This window comes from Somniosus microcephalus, chromosome 2 (genome assembly GCF_052327205.1).
Source record: "Somniosus microcephalus isolate GS21.2 chromosome 2, FLI_Smic_1.0, whole genome shotgun sequence".
NCBI lineage: Eukaryota > Metazoa > Chordata > Chondrichthyes > Squaliformes > Somniosidae > Somniosus > Somniosus microcephalus.
The window spans coordinates 128,924,998-128,946,309 of NC_140988.1; the positions used below are offsets into that span (position 1 = coordinate 128,924,998).

General features: G+C 44.8%; 1 protein-coding gene across 33 annotated transcripts in view; it reads left to right on the top strand.

The window, feature by feature from the left end:
• ank2b (ankyrin 2b, neuronal) overlaps nucleotides 1–21,312 on the top strand; it is a 1,120,520-nt gene that overhangs the window by 705,268 nt on the left and 393,940 nt on the right. For all 33 annotated transcript variants that reach the window (XM_085962266.1, XM_085962253.1, XM_085962237.1 and 30 more), the window contains one exon: nucleotides 17,538–17,636. In XM_085962266.1, the coding sequence (XP_085818392.1) occupies nucleotides 17,538–17,636 (99 nt within the window). The remainder of the gene's footprint in view (nucleotides 1–17,537; nucleotides 17,637–21,312) is intronic.

A 21,312-nucleotide genomic window follows, 5' to 3' on the forward strand; every position in this document is an offset into this window, starting at 1 on the left:
GCCCCCTCTTGTGCCACCAGTACAAGGTACCGTCGGGGACTTCAACGGCAGGCAGATTGTGACGTCAGTGAGCGTGCAACACTTACTGGCCACCCGATCTGGAAAATTGTTTATCGCCACTTACCTTAGTGCCTCAACCGGACAGCGACAGGGAGAGCTAGCATGCAGCTCCAGAAAACCGGCTCCAGCGACATTATTTAAAGGTATCAGCATTAATTACTCCCAGCTGTCAGGGCAGGTTAGTTTCAGTGGTTTCTTGTCAGTTTCACCCACTCAAAACAGTTTCTATGAGGAAAGCTTTTTTATCAGCAGTCTTCTGGCAGCTACAAAGTAGCTACATTTATTGTTCAAAGATTCAAACTGCTGCACTTAGCAACATTAATGGGGGCTGTACTGGCAGTCGACCTCGCCCTCCAGGATCTACGGCGGAGAGAGCGTAGGCAGCGAGAAATACAGGAACATGTGCGCAGAGGGATGAGGAGGAACATCAGGGCTCTCACCAGGTGGCCTTACCCTTTGAGGGTATTCCAACAGCACCTCTCCTACCTTCAGTTAAGCGAGGAGCAGTGTATTAGAAGGCTCCACATCAGCAAGTAGGTGGTCACAGAACTCTACCACCACCTCCAAACAGACCTCCAGCCTCACACCAGGATGGCTTAAATCCCAGATCACTTTTACTCACCACATGCCCATCATACCATCCCTGTATCATGCCATATCACAGCGTCCTCCTGGGCGCAAAGGTGAAATGAGAGAGACCACAAAATATTCCAAACTCCATTAATAATTTTATGCATAAACATATCACACATATCACATTCATTCTAATAACTAATGACCCTTGTGCCTGCCATAGTTGAATAGCTGTCATTGTATGCAAGATGTGAGATGTGGGTGTGAGTGTTGCTAGGGAGAGATTGTTGGTGGGTGAGTGCTGAGAGCCTGGTGCTTTGGGCAGTATGTGAAGCTTGTGGTACAGATAAGAACATAAGAAATAGGAGCAGGAGTAGGCCATTTGGCCCTTCGAGCCTGCTCCGCCATTCAGTGAGATCATGGCTGATCTTCTGCCTCAACTCCATTCACCGGCCCTATCGCCATATCCCTTGATGCTCTTACTAGCCAGAAATCTATCGACTTCTGTTTTGAATATACCCAATGACTGAGCCTCCACAGCCCTCTGGGGTAGAGAATTCCAAAGATTCACCACCCTCTGTGTGAAGACATTTCTTCTCATCTCAGTCCTGAATGGCCTACCCTTTATCTTGAGGCTGTGGCTCCTGGTTCTAGATGCCCCAGCTCAGGGAAACATTCTCCCAGCATCCATCATATCAAGCCCTGTAATACTTTTGTATGCTTCAATGAGATCCCCTCTCATTCTTCTGAATACAAGAGAATACAGGCCTAGTTTACTCAATCTCTTCTCATACGACAGTCCCGCCATCCCAGGAATCAATCTCGTGAACCTTCGTTGCATTCCCTCTATGGCAAGTATATCCTTCCTTAGGTAAGGAGACCAAAATTGTACACAGTACTCCAGGTGTGGTCTCACCAAGGCCCTATATAATTGGAGTAAGACTTCTTTACTCCTGTACTCAAATCCTCTTGTAATGAAGACCAGCATACCATTTGCCTTCCTAATGGCTTGCTGCACCTGCACATTCACTTTCAGTGACTCATGTACAAGGACACCCAGGTCCCTTTGAGCATCTTTATTCCCCAATCTTTCACCATTTAGGAAATACTCTGCCTTTCTGTTTTTTCTACCAAAGTGGATAACTTCACATTTATCCACATTATATTCCATCTGCCATGTTCTCGCCCACTCACAACCTGTTGAGATCCCCTTGAAGCCTCTTCAAATCCTTTTCACAACTGACACTGCCACCTAGTTTATGTCATCAGCAAATTTCAAAATGTTACATTTAGTCCCCTCATCCAAATCATTGATATAGATTGTGAATAGCTGGGGCCCAAGCACCGATCCCTGCGGTACCCTACTAGTCACAGCCTGCCATCCTGAAAAAGACCCGTTTATCTCTACTCTTTGTTTTCTGTCTGTTAACCAATTCTCAAGCCATGCTAGTATATTACCCCCAATTCCATGTGTCCTAATTTTGTTCACCAACCTCTTGTGTGGGACCTTATCGAAGGCCTTCTGAAAATCCAGATATACCACACCTACCGGTTCCCCTTTGTCTACTCCACTAGTTGCATCCTCAAAGAACTCCAATAGGTTTGTCAAACAGGATTTCCCTTTCATAAATCCATGTTGACTCTGCCCAATCTTACTATTAGTTTCTAAGTGCCCAGCTATTGCATCCTTTATAACAGATTCCACCATTTTCCCAACTACTGATGTGAGGCTAACAGGCCTGTAGTTCCCTGTTTTCTCTCTCCCTCCTTTCTTAAATAGCGGGGTTACATTTGCTATCCTCCAATCTGCAGGAACCGTTCCAGAATCTAAAGAATTTTGGAAGATGACAACCAATGCATCCACTATTCCAATGGCCACCTCTTTCAAAACCCTAGGATGTAGGTCATTATTGACTTTTAGTCCCATTAATTTTGCTAGTACTGTTTTTTTACTAATAATAATTTCTTTAAGTTCCTCATTCTCATCACACCCTTGGTTTTCTTGTATTTCTGGGAGGTTTTTTGTGTCTTCCTCCGTGAAGACAGAAACAAAGTATTTATTTAATTTCTCTGCCATTTCCTCATTCCCCATTATAAATTCTCCCGTCTCTGACTGTAAAGGACCTACATTTACCTTCGCCAGTCTTTTCCTTTTCACATACCTATAGGAGCTTTTACAATCCGTTTTTATATTTTTCGCTAGTTTGTGCTCATATTTCATTTTCCCTTTCTTTATCAATTTCTTGGTCCCCCTTTGCTGATTTCTAAAAAGATCCCAATCCTCAGGCTGACCACTTTTTCTGGCAACTTTTTATCTTCCTCCTTTGACTTAATACTAGCTTTAATTTCTTTTGTTAGCCATGGTTGCATCACTTTTCCTTTTGGATTTTTATGCCCTAGAGGAATATATGTTTGTTGCAAATTATGCATTATTTCCTTGAATGTTAGCCATTGTATGTCCACCTTCATACCTCTTAGTGTAGTCTCCCAATCTACCATGGCCAATTTGTCCCTCATATCCTTGTAGTTTCCTCTGTTTAGATTGAAGACCTGAGTTTCAGATTGGACTACATCACTCTCAAACTTAATATAAAATTCAATCATATTCTGGTCACTTGTCCCTAAAGGCCCTTTTACCACAAGATTATTGATTAGCCCTTTCTCATTACACAGTACCAGATCCAGAATAGCCTGTTCCCTGGTTGGTTCCTCCACATACTGATCCAGGAAACCATCTCGCATGCATTCCAAGAATTCGTCCTCCACATCATTAGTGGTAATTTGATTTGCCCAGTCAATATGTAGATTGAAGTCCCCCATGATTACTGTATTTCCCTTGTTACATGCAATTCTAATCTCTTGATTGATACTGTGTCCTACATTACCACTACTGTTTGGTGGCCTATACACAACTCCCACCAATGTTTTCCGCCCTTTGCTGTTTCTTAGCTCCACCCAAACTGATTCCAGTTCTACATCACGATCTGCCAAGCCAAGATCTTTTATCTCTACCGTACTGATCTCATCTCTTATTAACAGCGCTAAGCCACCTCCTTTTCCTTTTTGTCTGTCCTTCCTAAATGTTGAGTACCCTGGAACATTCAGCTTTGGTTACCCTGCAACCATGTCTCTGTAATGGCAATTACATCATACCAATGGTGGTATGTAGCATTTGTTGAAGCATTCAATCACCCATACCACCCGACTGAGGTGGATCTGCCATCAGCACACCTGCTTCAGTGCTCCGGCTCCTTCTCCTTGTTGTTCTTCTCGTTGCTGAGGCAGCTGCACAGCCAGCGGTGCTGAGAATGAGGTGCTGCAGTATCAATGAACCTCCCCTTTAAGTACTGGGAAAAGCCTATGGCAATGATGAATTGCGATTAGACTGCACCCGATATTGGTCCACCCTTTTAGTGTAATGCCACTGAGCTAGGCCTTTAAGACTTGATTTAGGACTCCGATCATTTCATTGAGCAGTGAGGACGAATTTTGCGTGCAGTCTAAAGCATTAGCATCTGGCGCTAATTCTCAAACTATTCTCATGATACCGCCCATTACTGGGCTATAATGAATTTCTAGCCCAAGGTGTCTATGCATCCTCTTGTCTGGGGGATGGTTTGTGACCTGTAAAGTGTTGAAAGAAAGGTTAAAAATAAATAAATATTAACATTTCAAATTTTTAAATGCATCCTCCCCCAACTATAAATTTCTCTAATGCCATTGTTAATAGTATACAGTTGGTTAGTGTAGATTACAGCTGTCTGTAGCTTGAACAATGTAATTAAAATAGAGCTAAGAATGGGATTCAATGGGGTGTGAATACCATAATGATAACTAGCTGAAAACACATAGAATAAAAGATGGTACAGGTAGAACGTGGAGAGTGAAACAGTATGGTAGAACTTTTAATTTATTAATTTATTTGAACAATATTATTCACTGTGGAACCTTACAATGATATTCTCAGTCTTGCAAATAAATTATTGGGGATATATCTGAGATAATGTAAAAAAAAATAGTAATTTGCTACTAAATGATCTTTAAAGAATGGAAGACTTAAAGCCAAAAGAGCTGATTAGAAATGGCGGAGGGGGAGGGGGAGGGGGAGGTGAGGGTTGTGTGGAAGGCAGTGTTTGAAACTGCTTTACAGGGCTGATAACAGAAGGTTTTTGAATATTGCTAATGTGACTCCAATCTTGCCGTCTGACTCACCATACAAATACATGAACAGTGTGAAGTTCCTGTCTCATAGATATGAACTAAACGCGCCATAAACAGTTAGGGCTTGTCCATTTAAGTGTAAGTACCCTTTTAACAGCATGGTCTTAATTACTGCCAAACAACATCTCTGACACTGAAAATTATCTTTTACAAGTGTGATGCCTCATTCCTTCAGATTACTTTGGTGATTCAAAAAAACTTAAATGCATTTTTTTTACTTTTTCTTATTGTCTCTTATATCTCTCTTAATCCAATCTTTCACTTTCTCTATGTCGCTTCATGTACTTGATTTGACATTGAATTCCATATTCCAGTGTACACTGCCAGACTCTGCGCTGCTCATTCTTCAATCTGATTGGTTACAGAGATACAAGGGGGTATATTAACCCCAAAAACCGGGTGTGTTGGGGTCGGATGGGATGTTAAAAGTATTAAAAAAACCTGAATCCCAACCCCAACTCACCCACTTTCAGATTTAACGGAGGCAGGACAGGGGGCAGAGGGGGCAGGCGGGTTGGCTCTTCAAGTATTATAATGAGGCTGTAAGCCTCTGATTTAACCTGCAATATTTGAGAGAGTAAAGAGAGTGAATCTGACTCCTTTCATCAGGCGGACAGTGGATGGAGCAAACCCATCGCCCGCCCAGTGAAGTTCCCCGGGGACCCAGACATGGTCGGGCCTTATATTAAAATAAAATCGATGAGCTGCCAGCGCAAAACAGGCGCTCACAGGCAGCTTGCCTATCGGCAGGGTGGGGGGGAGTTGGGAACCGAGAAATTTGCCACCTTTTCCATGGAGCCGAGGTGGCAGTTATAATTTAAAAGGGAGAGCCAGGCAACGGGAGCGGCAGGAAGATTCTTGTGGAGGCGCAGAAGGAGCTTCCCCTGGCCCCACAAAAATACTTGAAAACACTTACCTGTGGCAGTTTTGGAGTCGCCTCGAACAGTCCCTTTATGATCTGCTGCTTTGGTGGCTTTTCGCATCACTGAGTGGGCAGAGCTTTTGCAGTGTGGGAACTGTGCGCATTAATTCAAAAATTGCATCAGGGTTCTAGGTGCTTCAAAGGACCCAGATACAATAACGAGGCTCCCGCCTGTTTCTGGCCGGGGGCCCTGGAGGCCTATTTACTGACTCATTCCAAGATCGTGGTGGGTGACGCAATTATGTGATTTGTGTTCCCGCCAAACAGTAGGGCAGCAAGGAGGCCAGTATTGAGTGCCAGGAGTTTCTGATAGGCAAATCATGCTTAACAAATTTAGTGGAATATTTTGAAGATGTAACATGGTTTAGGTTAGCATGTGTTGCTTCAAATAAGCTATGGACACTCACAAATAGGGATGCCAATCCTCTTGGATTGTCCGGGAATCTCCAGGAATGAAGGATTGATCTCCTGGGCACTGCTGCTAATAACCAGGGAGAAAAGTACTTTTGCATTCACGGAGATAGGGTAACTTCAGTCAGGGAACTTGCAGTAATAATTAATTAAATTAATCAATTGGAAAAACTCAAAATAAAATAAAAATATATTAAAGCTATTTCAATTTAAAAACCTTCTCTCAAGTGGGAAATCGTATTGGGAACAGGGCGGTTGGTATTTGTAACGTTATCTTGTGTACCTCGTGTGGTGCTGGGCTCTCAAGTTTAGGTATTGTGGGGCCCCACCCCGCATTCTCTGCTCCAAGCATGATTATCCCCAGCTCCAATGTTATTAGGAACTAATCTGTGATTCTGGGGGGTTAATGGCAGATGCCCCTACTCCGAATAGGTGATGTGCTGGAATACGCCCTATCTATTTTAGAGTGCCTGGTGCTCAGCTGCAGAAGGACCTCTTTGTATGTCAGCTGGTGAACTTAGTAACTCATTCTAAATTTTCCTGTATGATTTGACATTAACATTTCTTGCTATCAAAATTCAAATTTGCAGGAAGCAATTTGTCCCCTGGATACTGAAGAAAATCGGCTTTTCAGAAAGTTTAAACTAGCTTCTAGAAATAATCAAGGATAGTAAAAAGGCCAATGCACCTAATTCACTACATCCCACTGGAGACCTCTTGCAGCAAGACCTGGACAACATCCAGGCTTGGCCTGATAAGTAGCAAGTAATATTCAAGCCACACAAGTGCCAGGCAATGACTATTTCCAACAAGAGAGAGTCTAAACACCTCCCCTTGACATTCAATTGCATTACCATCGCTGAATGCCCCACCATCAACATCCTGGGGGTCACCATTGACCAGAAACTTAGCTGGACCAGACAGATAAATGCTGTGACTACTAGAATAGGTCAGAGACTGGGTATTCTGCAGTGAGTGCCCCACCTCCTGACTTCCCAAAGCCTTTCCACCGTCTACAAGGCACAAGTCACGAGTGTGATGGAATACTCTCCACTTGCCTGGATGAGTGCAGCTCCAACAACACTCAAGAAGCTCGACACCATCCAGGACAAAGCAGTCCGCTTGATTGACAACCCATCACCTTAAACATCCACTTCCACCACCACCGGCACACCATGGTTGCAGTGTGTATTATCTACTGGATGCACTGCAGCAACTCGCCAAGGCTTCTTCGACAGCACCTCCCAAACCAGCCACCTCTACCACCTAGAAGGGCAGGGGTAGCAGGTGTATGGGAACCCCACTACCTTCAAGTTCCCCTCCAAGTCACACACCATCCTGACTTGGACATATATCGCCATACCTAACAGCACAGTACCTTCACCACATGGACTGCAGCGGTTCAAGAAAGCGGCTCACTACCACCTTGGAGGCATACACATTTTCTGCCTTGACCTGTTTTAAATCTGAAAAAACTCCTTTTACACAACTGTTTACCAAAGATATGGAAAAATAAATATTTAATGCAAGTTGCATCTTGAAATTGAGAAATGCTAGTTATAGAGCTGTCAGATAGTTCCATGAGAAATAATTTTTTGATAGATATTGTAATATATGTGGGTAGAACAAATGAAGGCCAGAGACACGAGTTGCTAGTCCATGTGCTTGTTTTATTAGGCCAGAGTGAACTGAGCATGCTCATACTAAGCCATGTGACAAACCATGTGATAATACATTACACTGCTTTCCCCTTAAAAAAAAATGTATGTATTCCCCTCTCAAATACAGCAAAACTATGGTCCCACTTATTTTGAGCTTGAACATCCTCATCTGCACCTTCAGTCTCAATAATGTTATTGGCCCTAAAAAACATCTCCATCTGCTCAATATAAGAACTGAATGGTTCGCGAGCTCGGTCATACATGCTGAGGCTTCCGATGAATCCTGTAGGCGCTGCCATGATTGTCCCGATCCCGTTGAACAGTGACTCAGCACGCTACCTGTGTACCTGTGAGAATCAACGTCACTGTTGTTGTGTATACATACACGTGAAGGTGAAACACAGACAATTTAGCATCAGCATTAACAGTAAAACATTGCAAAAATTCAGTTTAGGTGTCAGAAATTTACCTTAAACTTTTCCACTTGAAGGTTGAACACAGTGTCCTTCCATGATCCCTAAAAATAGCTTTGGGATCCCATCCTCGTCGCCAAAAATGTAATATATGTGGGTAGAACAAATGAAGGACAGAGACACAATGAGTTGCTAGTCCATGTGCTTACTTTACTCGGCCAGAGCGAACTGAGCATGCTCATGCTAAGCCATGTGACAAACCATGTGATAATACATTACGGATATGCTTTCCAATTAACGTGACTGTTTAAACATAAGTCCTCAGAAGTTTAATGCTTCATTCGATATATTAACATATTTTAGATATGTTATTTTGAAGAGTTATAGTTTCAAACCCCCTTTACAGCTGAGGGGCTGGAATGAAGCTCCAAAATGATCCAAGAATTCTTAATACGGCTCTGCCAGTAATGCATACTGAATGGCTAACACTAGACAGTATTTCTGATAAAAGTGACAGGCAGCTCGGAAATGTTCCACATATGTAAAAACCGATTGCAAGGATTCCGCTCAGATGGAACAGTCAGAGGAAAGTGTTTAGCATGTGTGGCCTAACTTTATAAGGTAAATGCAATAAAATTTGCAAATTGTTATGTGATTAGACATCATGTGATCTGATGTCACATGATCAAATCTCCAAGAATACAACCAACTAGAGTTGCCAACCCTACTCACAAAGGATTTAAGGCCGAAGTAAAATTTTTGTGAAATTTTGTCTGATAACACTTCAGTGAAGCACCTTGGGATGTTTTTGCTATGTTAAAGGCGCTATATAAAGGCAAGTTGTTGTTGTTCTAAGAGGAATTTAAAAATTGAATAATGAACTAACTAGTTCATAGAAACAGATGGTAGTTGCCAATTTTAACTGTTCTAGTCAGTTAGCTGTACCCCAAAAAATCATCAGGGATGCTGTCGATTAAGTTCATATTTTTTTTAAATATTGTATTACAATGCCTAAGTTTGAAGATGACACTGCAATAGCAACTAGTAATTCTATAACATGGAAAAACACCCCAAGGTGTTTCACAGAAACATAATTAGACAAAAGTTGACACGAACCAAAGACCGAGATATTAGAAGGGGTGATTACAAGCTTGGTCAAAGAGGTAGGTTATAAGGAGGGTCTTAAAAGAGGAGAGGAAGGGAAGTTTATGGAGGGAATTCCAGAGTGTAACTATGTCTCAATTTAATTACTTAAACTAATGAAAGTCATAGAGCCACTGAATAGAATTCAAAGAAAGCAATGTGGATTGTTCTAGGTATTGGCTCATTGAGATATAAAACAAAGCTAAGGTAGCTCAGTTTATTTTCATTTGAAAAAAGACTGGGGTAGGACATGATCCAAAATTTAAAATTATGAAGTGAATTAACAGGGTGGGTCTGGAGAAGTGATTTGTGCAAAGCTGAAAAGAACCTAAGGGCATAATTGTAAACTAACAAAACTATCAACAAAATGTAATTAAGAAGTAATTTTTAACAGATTAAAGGGATACTCCAGGATAATCATTTTGAAAGATAATGAATACACTTTATTACAAGTGTCCTCCCAAATAAAATCTAGTCTTTTTATTTTCATTTACTAATCAAATTGTTGACAGAAATTGTTGGGAAGGCTTCTACCCCGAGAGTAGAATAATGGAAACCATCTTGGTGCAGGGAGGAGGTATTCACAATTTTATTTTTTTTAAAGATGTTTTGGAGTAAGGTACTTTTGATTGGAAAATACTGCCCCAGAGTACTGATCCCTAAATGTATTGCCCTGAAAATCAGTGAGCCAGCAACCCCAGCACTTACGCAGGGATGGCCTCTATTGGGGACCGCCACCACTACACAGGTGAACTTTCTACGATCAGGCAGAGGTTCCCTAATTAATCTGAAAATAGCAGTGCCTGTTCCACTAGAGGCACATGCAGAGTGCCCGCCATCTATATATATAAAAGGATAGTGGTGTCTGTCCGTCTGTCTGTCTGTATGTATATCTGTCTGTATGTATGTCTGTCTGTCTGTCCGCTATACACTCAAAAGTTATAGAGCGTACCTACACATATGTTATATCAAAAGAAAGCTGATGATCAGGGGAGTGTCATAGGCATATTTACTTTTTGGTCAGACAAAAATTGTTCAGACAGTATACAAAAAACGTTCAAAAATCCGCTCATTAGCGGTTGACCAATCCTACCGCTCATTAGCGTTGAGTGACGTGATGGTTGACCAATCCTACAGTTCAGTGACCTGATGGTTGACCAATCGGTGCGTCACGGGGGGCGTTTCATTCCGTTTGTGGGCGGGCCTAATCCTGCAGCCTCCCGAAACGTCGCCGCCATTTTTAAAATAAAGACAGCGACAGCACCAGCACAACAAACCCCCACATTGCGGCTCCGGCACAGTATCCCGCTCCCGCTCGGCGTTTCAGCAGGATTCTTGAGCAAAGGTGCAGAGAGACGACTTCCCTCCTCACTCCTCTCAACTTTATTCAAACCTCCAGACATTAACTCCTCAAGTGGCGGCGGCCGGCCGGAGCGGATCAGCGATGGTGCGCGGTGCGGCTGGCCCAATATGCAGCCGTGGACTCGGGCTTTCCCCCCCTCGGCCCGGTCCCGGGGCTCGGCTACATTTGCGGCCGCGGGCCGGGGACTCGGGCTTTCCCCCCCTCGGCCCGGTACCAGGGCTCGGCTCCGTTTGCGGCCGTGGGCCGGGGACTCAGGCTTTCCCCCCCTCGACTAGGCCGCAGGCAAGCCGCTGCGACGGTCCGGAGCGGGACCCGCCGCGCACGGCCTTCCCCGCGGCGTCAACCGCGCGGCCCGAGAGCCCGACCGAAAGTGAGCAGGGCTCCGGGTCACTAAGGCCCCACACCCCCCTTTCCCCCTCCCCCCACACCCCCCTTTCCCCCCCACAGATCCCCCCTTTCCCCTCCACACACCACCTTTCCCCACCAACACCCCTTTTCCCCCACACCCCCCTTTCCCCCCACACACACCCCCTTTCCCCCCCACACGCACCCCTTTCCCCCCACACACACCACCTTTCCCCCCCAACACCCCTTCCCCCCCACCCCTTTCCCCCACCCACCCCTTTCCCCCACCTCTTCCCTCTCTCCTTCCCTCTCTCCTTTCCTCTCTCTCTCTCTCCTTTCCTCTCTCTCTCTCTCTCTCCCTCCCCCTCTCTCTCTCTCCCTCCCCCTCTCTCTCTCTCCCTCCCCTCTCTCTTTCCCTCTCTCTCTCCCCCAGTCTCTCTCTCCCCCCAAGTCTCTCTCTCTCTCTCTCCCCCCCAGTCTCTCTCTTCTCCCCCCAGCCTCTCTCTCTCTCTCTTCCCCCGTCTCTCTCTTCTCCCCCCAGTCTCTCTCTCTCTCTCTTCCTCCCAGTCTCTCTCTCTTCCCCCCAGTCGCTCTCTCCCCCCCACTCTCTCTCTCCCCCCCGTCTCTCTCTTCTCCCCCCAGTCTCTCTCTCGATACCCGGGCCTCTCTCCCCCCCAGTCTCTCTCTCTCTCCCTCTCTCTCCTTCCCACACAGACAGACAGACAAACTCATTTATTTATATATATAAAAATTATTTCTACTTTTTTCATAACAACATGCCCTCAAAAAACCCTTGGCACCGCCAGGCACTCCAGCTAGTATAAAATAAAAGAAGCTGCAAAGCTGCCAGCAGTGGGTAGGGTAGTGGGGTAGGGCTGGGGGTGGGGGGGCGGTGCGGGGGGGGGGGAGCGTGAAGGTTGGAAAGAGATTGCTGGGCCCCTCTGAAAACAAGTCATCGATGCCTCTGTGGGGGGACTGCATTAAAAATTGAAGAAAACATTTTTTTCTCCCAGGTCTTTGGTCATTCTGGTCACAAACCCAGCCTAGATAGGCTCCACAATGTTTGGTGAGCTGGGGGTCTCACCAGGTCTGCATCTGATGACCATGTGCCAAGTCCCAGTGAATATCAGGTGCACGGGAGCTTTTGACCCAGAGGGTCCCTCTCCCACCCCTGCCCCCTTACAATGATAGCCTTATTGATAGCCACACAGGTCAGGATCCAGTGTACCTGGGTTCCGGCCTAGTTTCTGCCGATTCCGGCTGACCCTCGACAAAGTTACAGCAGGATCAAGTTGAAATGTTGATGGATTTTTGAGGCTGTTATTATTCTTGGAGTATTACTTTTCTTCTTGAACAAATTGGTATCAAGTTTCATGAATGTCGACTCAGAAGAAAAGTCAGAAGTATACATAAGGGAGCAGCTAAATGTTTGATTGAAAAGACAAAGATAAATGGGATTGGCACTTAGGTAGGAGAAAGAAAAAATGTTTTGTGCAAAAGTGACAGATTGAAGTGAAGGGATACAGGTTTCATTCACCACTCTGTCGTGTTCCCAGTCTCTGTCATGCTGTGTGGAGAGTGGTGAGTAGTGACTGAAATTTTTCCTGAAAGAGAAATCCAGAAGCTTTCATAGTTATTTTCTTCTGGCAAGTCCACAGATTACCCGATTTACTGAATTCAATTTCACAACTTGCCATTGTAGGTGGGAATTCACAGTTTCTGGACTGCTGGTCCTATATCATAACCACTAAACTAACATGGTGGGTGGGCTTCACACCTTCACCCAATTCTATCCTCACCTGGCATCTACACACACAAACACGCTTTGAAATAGAAGTCATTGTGCAATGACCAGGAGCAGGAACTGCACTTAATTTTTTTTTACTCCCTTGCCCAGGATTGCTGAGGCCAATTGTAGCCCCACAACTGCCACCTGGGCTAACCGAGCACAGCGTGAAATCTAAGCTTGGACTTTCTGGTCTGTATTGCTTAGTGACATTCTTCCTTTCCCAAGTGAGCCATTGGGGCTACATACTTTCCACAAGTTGCTGGCCAATTTGCAGCGCTCTGCCATTAGCTTCTCGGCCTTAACCTCCCCGTGATTTTCATGAAGTTGCTGCATTTGCACATTAATTGTTCATTAAACTCGGCATAGAAAGTTAAGTCTTGTAATTAACAGTAATTAGTACACTTTTAGCGACATGATAATTGTTGATGACTGCCAATTAAATTCTCTTGCCCAGAAAGTGAACAATTAAAATTGTGGAGTCTCATTCCTTCAGGTAGGGAATTGTCAAAATGTCAAATTTAAAAAAAGTCTTACTTTTCCTTTCTGTCTCATTTCTCTCTCTTAATCCAATCTCTCTTTATTTCTCTTTACCTGATTTGACATTGAATTCACCCACTCTAACTTACACTTTCTTCTCAATCCTTGCACTGTTTATTTCCCAATCCTTAAATCTCATTGATTAAGGAGATACACTGTTGGTCCTGTCATTCACTGAGGTCCGAGATGCCCCGCTGACCTTGCCATGCCGTTATCAGCTCGCACTTCCAGCAAGTTATGATGCAAAAAATTTTAGAGCTGGAGGGTACAGGGAAAAGCCCTGAGGTGCCCCACTGCAGCAAGATCCGGCCTATTGTGTTTTAGTTTTATTCATTTTTGAAACAAGCATTGACGTGATTTATTAATAATTTTATTTTTGACCTAATAGGATTTAGTATAATTGGCCTGTGATCAGTCTTGATAGCTGTAGTTTTGAATTTGCAAGATGAGAGATTTGATGAAAAATGTTTGTCAGTTCTTTTCGTTTGGGGTGCAGATGAGCTAGAAAAGCTGTGTATTTTCAATCATAGAATGGTTACAGCACAGAAGGAGGCCATTCAGCCCCTCGAGCCTGTGCTGGCTCTCTGCAAGAGCACTTCAGCTAGTCCCATGCCCCCGCCCTTTCCCCGTAGCCCTGCAATTCTTTTTCCTTCAGGTACTTATCCAATTCCATTTTGAAAGCCATGATTGAATCTGCCTCCGCCACCCTTTCAGGCAGTGCATTCCAGATCACAACCACTCGCTGTGCAAAATAGTTTTTCCTTATGTTGCCTTTGGTCCTTCTGCCAATCACCTTGGCCGCGATTTCGCTGACTGAGATGGGTCCGGGGCAGCTGGGGTCGGTGTCCCAGCCCGCTGCCTACTGCAGCCCGCACTCTCCAAGTGATTTTACGTTAATAGGGCTTGTTAAGCCCGCCCTGCGAGGTTCCCAGCCAATTAATAGGAAGCGGGTCAGATGACATCATTTGATGATGCATCATCAGCCGGTTTCCTTAAAGGGACCATGTCCAAATTTATCTCGACAGTTGTGCTGTCAGTGTTCTACAGCATTGAGGTGCTGCAAACACTGACAAGCACTGCACAGAGGTGCACGGCTGCACCCAGGCTCTCCCATGACTCCCTCCATATGTTGAGGGAGTCACAGCAAACAGGGGGGCTCTCTTCCCTTCCCATGGGCGAAGTGACCTCCCCAGGAGATCAACGCAGCCTGGTTGAACATTGCACAGGAGGGCACAAGCAGGGATGTCGTCAGAAGGACCAGGTTGCAGTGGCGCAAGCCTTTCCATGATCTGAGTAGATCACGAAATGTTACTGCAAAGCCACACTCAACCTCATCCTGCTGTGCCACTCATCACGTCCACATCACTCTGCCTTCCCTATCCTACTCCTGCACATCTTTACGCACACCAACTTACCTTGCACCCACCCATCCCTCTCTATCTACATTATCATTTCCCATCTCACTAGCCACCCCTCACACTCACCCTCATCCTAGTGCAGTCATATCAACTAACAACACACAAGGGTAGGCACTTGGGTGGTTTAGCCAATGTTCATGTGAAGTTTCTGTTAATGTTTTGTCAAACATTGAAATCTGTATTTTCAACACTTTACCTTATTGGACAGATCTGTTCTCACCTTTGGAAGTGTCTTAGTGAGTTCCACTGAATGCTGAGACATAACTTCCCCCCACCCCAGCCCCAATTGTGATGAGTGTGAAAGGAATGACTTCGACATTGTAGCGATGCTTTATGGTGCTGGTGTGGGATGGTGTCAGCTTGGTGCATTATGTGGCAGCCAGGGTGTACAGTGTCAAGTGAAATAAATCTGGCCATGCTGATGCCATCGCTGGCCTCCCAGGCAGCAATGTTGTCGGATGCTGATGCCCTGTGTCTTGTGCAGCATCAGGTGATTGCGGAGAAGGTTGGTATTGTTGTTGGTGATGTTGGTTTTGGGGCTGATCATGATGGAGGGATTCAGAAGACTAAGGTGAGATTTTTTCATTTTGCTGGAATTTATGGCAGCTGAAGTTGAGGTGAGAGAAGCAATCTGTCAATGGTGAGAGAGCTTGCTCCAAGGGGGTGACAATGGATAGAGAGTCTACTACAAACACTTCCAAACTGCATATAGCTCAAAAGTGTCTTCCAAGTCCTGAAGGCTCAAGCTTCTGACATTGGAAAGTGAACAGCTGTGAAATAGTAGCTTTCATACCACTTTTGCAGCTGTCACCTATTCACAGCAATGGGGAAACATAGAGAATCCTACTTACCTGACGTGATCTCCGAATGACGTGAACCTCGTTAAAAAAGTGGTAAAATAGAAATAGGCTGGCAAAATAGTAGTTAACAAGCATTTAAAAAGCATTTAACTATCTTAAATGCCTCCTCCGCTGCTTGGTGTCGGGACTGTTCTGAAATCGCAGACCCGACACTTTGGAAACTTACATGGAGGCGGGTTCGGAGCGGGCTCCCAACCCACTGTCAATCATTTCGATTTTGACAGCGGACCCGCCTTTGAACCCGCCCCCTGAGCGCCGGCAATATCGCAGCCCTTAAATTTGTGTCCTCTGGTTCCCTACCCTTCTGCCAATGGGAACAGTTTCTCTCTATCTACTCTGTCTAGACCCCTCATGATTTTGAACACCTCTATCAAATCTCTTCTCCTTAGAGCAGAGAAGGTTGAGAACAACCCCAGCTTCTCCAGTCTATCCACGTAACTGAAGTCCCTCATCCCTGGAACCATTCTTGTAAATCTTTTCTGCACCCTCTCTAAGGCCTTCACATCCTTCCTAAAGTGCGGTGCCCAGAATTGGATACAATACTCCAGTTGAGGCCGAACCAGTGTTTTATAAAGGTTCATCATAACTTTTGTACTCTATGCCTCTATTTATGAAGCCCAGGATCCCGTATGCTTTTTTAACTGCTTTCTCAACCTGCCGTGCCACCTTCAACAATTTGTGCACATATACCCCCAGGTCTCTCTGTTCATGCACCCCCTTTAGAATTGTACCTTTTAGTTTATATTGCCTAACAAAATGTGTCACTTCGCACATTTCGGCGTTAAATTTCATCTGCCACATGTCCACCCATTCCACCAGCCTGTCTATGTCCTCTTGAAGTCTATCACTATCCGCCTCACTGTTCAGTATACTTCCAGGTTTTGTGTCATCTGCAAATTTTGAAATTGTGCCCTGCACACCCAAGTCCAAGTCATTAATATATATCAAGAAAAGCAGTGGTCCAAGTACTGACCCTTGGGGAATACCACTGTATACCTTCCTTCAGTCCGAAAAACAACCGTTCCCCACTATCTGTTTCCTGTCACTTAGCCAATTTCGTAACCATGCTGCCACTGTCCCTTTTATTCCATGGGCTTCAACTTTGCTGGCAAATGTGGCACTTTATCAAACGCCTTTTGGAAGTCCATGTACACCACATCAACCGCATTGCCCTCATCAACCCTCTCTGTTACCTCATCAAAAAACCCAGTCAAGTTAGTTAAACACGATTTGCCTTTAATAAATCTGTGCTGGCTTTCCTTAATTAATCCACACTTATCCAAGTGACTGTTAATTTTGTCCTGGATTATCGTTTTTAAAAGCTTCCTCACTACCGAGGTTAAACTGACTGGTCTATAATTCCTGGGTTTATCCTTACACCCTTTTTTGAACAAGGGTGTAACATTTGCAGTTCTGCAGTCCTCTGGCACCACCCCTTGTATCTAAGGAGGATTGTAAGATTATGGTGAGTACCTCTGCAATTTCCACCCTCACCTGCCTCAGCATCCTAGGGTGCATCCCATCTGGTCCTGGTGACTTATCTACTTTAAGTACAGCCAGCCTTTCTAGTACATCCTCTTTATCAATGCACAAGTGTTGCAATGATGTAGTTCAGTGTGACATTGGTCACTATAAACATGTTAGTAAACAAATAAAAAAGTGAACTTCGATAAGCATGCCATTTTAACTGAAGGATTCAGATAATAAAGTGTGTGTATATGATTCCTTGCATTAATCCATCAGAATGTAAGTGTTCATATTTATTCATGTTGTGCTATTGATATGCAGCTGTACAATGGTATATGCACTTTTCTGTTGCAGAATGGCCTCAATGCATTGCATCTGGCAGCAAAGGAAGGACATGTGGATCTTGTGCAGGAATTATTGGAGAGAGGTGCAGTTGTTGATTCAGCGACAAAGGTAATGTCATGCATCAAATTTGTCGAACAAATTTCTTCCTTACCTGATTCCATTATATTATATATAAGCTCTACATACCTGTAGCCAGAATAAAGTGGAGGTCCTGAAGTCAACTAGCACAGGCAGCACCATTTATATTTGCCCTCAATGGCACTTTGACTCCCATTTTATGAAGTGGGGTTTCCTGCTTCTGGGGCCTTGTGCATCACTCCACTTATATCACAGCATTACTTCTGAAGGCAGAATTTCGGCTTGACGCTGATTATTAATATAAATGCAGTATTGAAAGGATTAATCAATCAGAATCCTTCTCTCTGCCCACTTTTTGGAGAAACCAAGATGTAAAACCAAGCCCCCTAATACAAGTTTAAAAGGGTAAAAGCAAAGTTAGGAAAATCAAGAACTAGTTATTAGATGTTAAGCTTGGCCTGAAGGTGATGGGGAAAGGAAAGGCTGAGGACGGAGGTAAGAAATGTTGCAATTTTGAGCTCCTGGCAAAGGATAAATTAGAGTGTGCAATGAGTCTTGATTTCAACTCAGTGAGGATCTATAGAGGAGAAGGAGCATGTGGGACATTGATTTAGAGTTTGGGGGAGCAAAGCAGGATTTTTAAAGTACTGACTATAATAGTATCCATAAAATGAGAAGATTAGAGGTGAGAGAGGGATTGCCTATCAGATGATGAGCTTTATTTTGTATTTTTTCCAGGAGTTCGAGAGAGGTGTTGAAAAGTCATTCCATATATGGGAGAAATATTCCAACCTGGGATAGGCTGATAAAGATGTTGAGGGGATAAAAAGTGTTTGGCATAAAAGAGAACGCTACTTTTTCTTAGTGGCAATACTTAGGAAAGAATATTTATAGAAGAACAATGCAGTAAGTGTGGACTCATGAAAGGTAAGAGGTTGCAACTGGTGGCTAGATTTTCAAGAGCCTAGAACTTCCACGGGGGTTATTCTAATGTCCCATTGAACCTTCAGCGGAAGACTAGCAGAAATAGCTGTTTATGCTGTTGCTCCAGGATTTTGACTGATCTTCTGCCAAACTTATGGAGTAACTGTAGCCTTTGAAATTATGTGGTGTGGGTTAATGCCTCTGTAAAAGTAGTTGACAAAGAATTCTCAGAGAAATGCATAAGCACTTCAAAGCCTGTGAATTTTAAAAATTGAAAGAAGCAAAATTTTCATTGGCACTTCCAAGGGAATAGAGATAAAGATAGTTTGGTTTAACTATTGCATTACAAGATAACTAGAGTTTGTAAGCATTGAGGGTTTTTAATCTGAAAGAAGTTGATGAATATGGAGTGGAATTATCAGCAAATGAGTGGATCGAGTTGGTTAATGAGTGGAGGACGTCAATGATATGAAGAAAGATGAGATAAAACCCTGGGGATTTCCAGAGCTAATAATAGTCAGAGGATGAGCCATCAGAAATAGAAATATTTGAAAGGAACCTAAATAGGCATAGACATAGCTACAATGAGATGTGATACAATGGTAACTTGTTTAGAAGTGCACAGTATCAAACTTTATTAAATAGTTTAGAGATGCCCAAAGTGTGGATTTCCAGCAATTTTCTATGTTTATGTGGATTTTGAGAAATGCGTAACATAGACAACAAAGTCAACAATGGAACAACCATGCCAAACTTATGCTAGCACTTAGTTCAGCAAATTAGGCCAGCACTTTTAAGGTGGTGGATAAACTTGAGAGTTAGTAGCAATTTCCATAACTTTGAAAATTATTGATCCAAGCAAAACAGACCAGTAGTTTGAAAGGTAAGAAAGATTAATCTTTATAGGGGTTGGGTAGACATGAGAAAATTTCCATTGAATAGGAAGTGTAGACTAATAATACCCCATTAATAAAACCCTCACGAATAAGATAATGGAATTGGGCTTTCCTTGGCTTCGCTGAATATTTTTGTAGCCTCGCATTAAGTTCTGCTTGTTATAGATATGAAGATTGTTCACAGCAGCCATGTATTATGTTGGTGAACCAACACAATATAGACTTGAATAGACTGTCCTCTAAAGAATGTAAGTTCTTTGGGGGAGAAATTCGGTACAGCCCCGTTTGGAGTGCTAAGCTCGCCTGGGCGCCGGAAGTCCCGCCCCGGAAGGAGCCGGGAGCGCCAGCGGGATATTCAGTTTGAGCACCCCAAACGGAAGCAGGGCGCTGCTCGAGCCGCCCCGCGTCCGTCTTGGGGCGCTGAAACTGAATATCGCAGCGTAACGTGCCGCAGCGCCACACGCTGCGGCACGGTGCGCTGCGGTACCGCAGGCCTTCCTCCCCTTCTTAAAGGGGAGGGGCCTGCACCAGCGCGATCTCTGATCGTGAGTGCCGGCACCGAGGAGAGGTGCCGGGCTCTCGGGATACAGCCGGCACTTCCCGGGGTGGGGGGGATCAGGAGGCCGGGGAGGACGGCGCAAGGAGGTGCTGGCAGGCGGCCACCGAAAAAAATGGCCGCCCCACAACTCCCCTTTAATTTGCGCCACTACCGCCACAGGTAGGCCCCCCTGAACCGGTCGCAATTTGCGACCGGTGCTACGGGGGGGGGGTGCGACCCAATATCGCGTTCGGGGCGGTAGCGGGGCGCTGTGCACACCGATGATGTCATCGGTGGCAGCGCAGCGCTACAGGCTAACGCCGCCATTAGCGCTCCGCTAAATTTCACGGGAGGCGTGGCCAGTGGCGCTAAAGCCACTGAGTGCCCTCTTTAGGCGCTAACTGGTGGTGCAGCCCACTGAATTTCTAGGCCTAAAAGTTGAAGAATTAGCGCCTGGCGCTAATCATTCTCGACTCCCGCGAAATTCATTGTTAGTGCTCCAAGAGGGACGTGGAGCACAAAATCAAGCGCCCCACTCCTAACTTAGGGCGCTAACCTCTGAGAGTGGGGCACTACCGGCAGAGCGATTAGAAAGGTCATGCACAGTCCAAATGGCACTCTTTAATCATGCAGGCTGCTTCCATCTCTTAAAGGGAAGGGCCAATCACGCTGTATAACCTCATAGTTATCAGTGGTGTTTAACAACGTGACCTGGACTGCCATTGCAGCCCCCATCACGTTCAGAAAGTGCAGCATTTGGAGATGTTTGAGAGGAAAAGGTGTAAAAAATTTGCGCAGGCAGCAGACTGGTGCAAGTAATAAACGGTGCAATCAATGAAAGCGCCCTTTTCGTGATGTTCAAGCGACACAGAAGCATTGCTTTTAATTACCGCTCCTGCAGCGCACTTCCGAATGCACAACGCCTCTTACTGGCGTTGTCAGCGCGAGGCGCTAAAGCAGGGGACGAAAGGCAATTTTGCATCAGGGCCATTAACGGGGCGTTGCACATGCATTGACGTCACCATGTCAGAGGCGTTAGAGGCCTAGGTGCTAACAGTTAACGCCAGCACTAATTCGCCACTGAAGGTCACGTGCAGTGTTGGATTCGCCGCAGCCGGGTGCTAACCACTTAGCGTCCCATTAGTGCCCCCACCAGGTGCTAACGGGAGGCGCTCACCTACCAAATTTGTGATGGTGCACTCATGAGTGTTCAATGGGGAATTCCAGGATTTTGACCCAGCAATGATGAAGGAATGGCTATGTATGTCCTAGTCAGAATTGTGTGTTATTTGGATGGAAACTTAGAGGTGATGGTGTTCCCATTATATTACTCTTGTCCTTCTTGGTG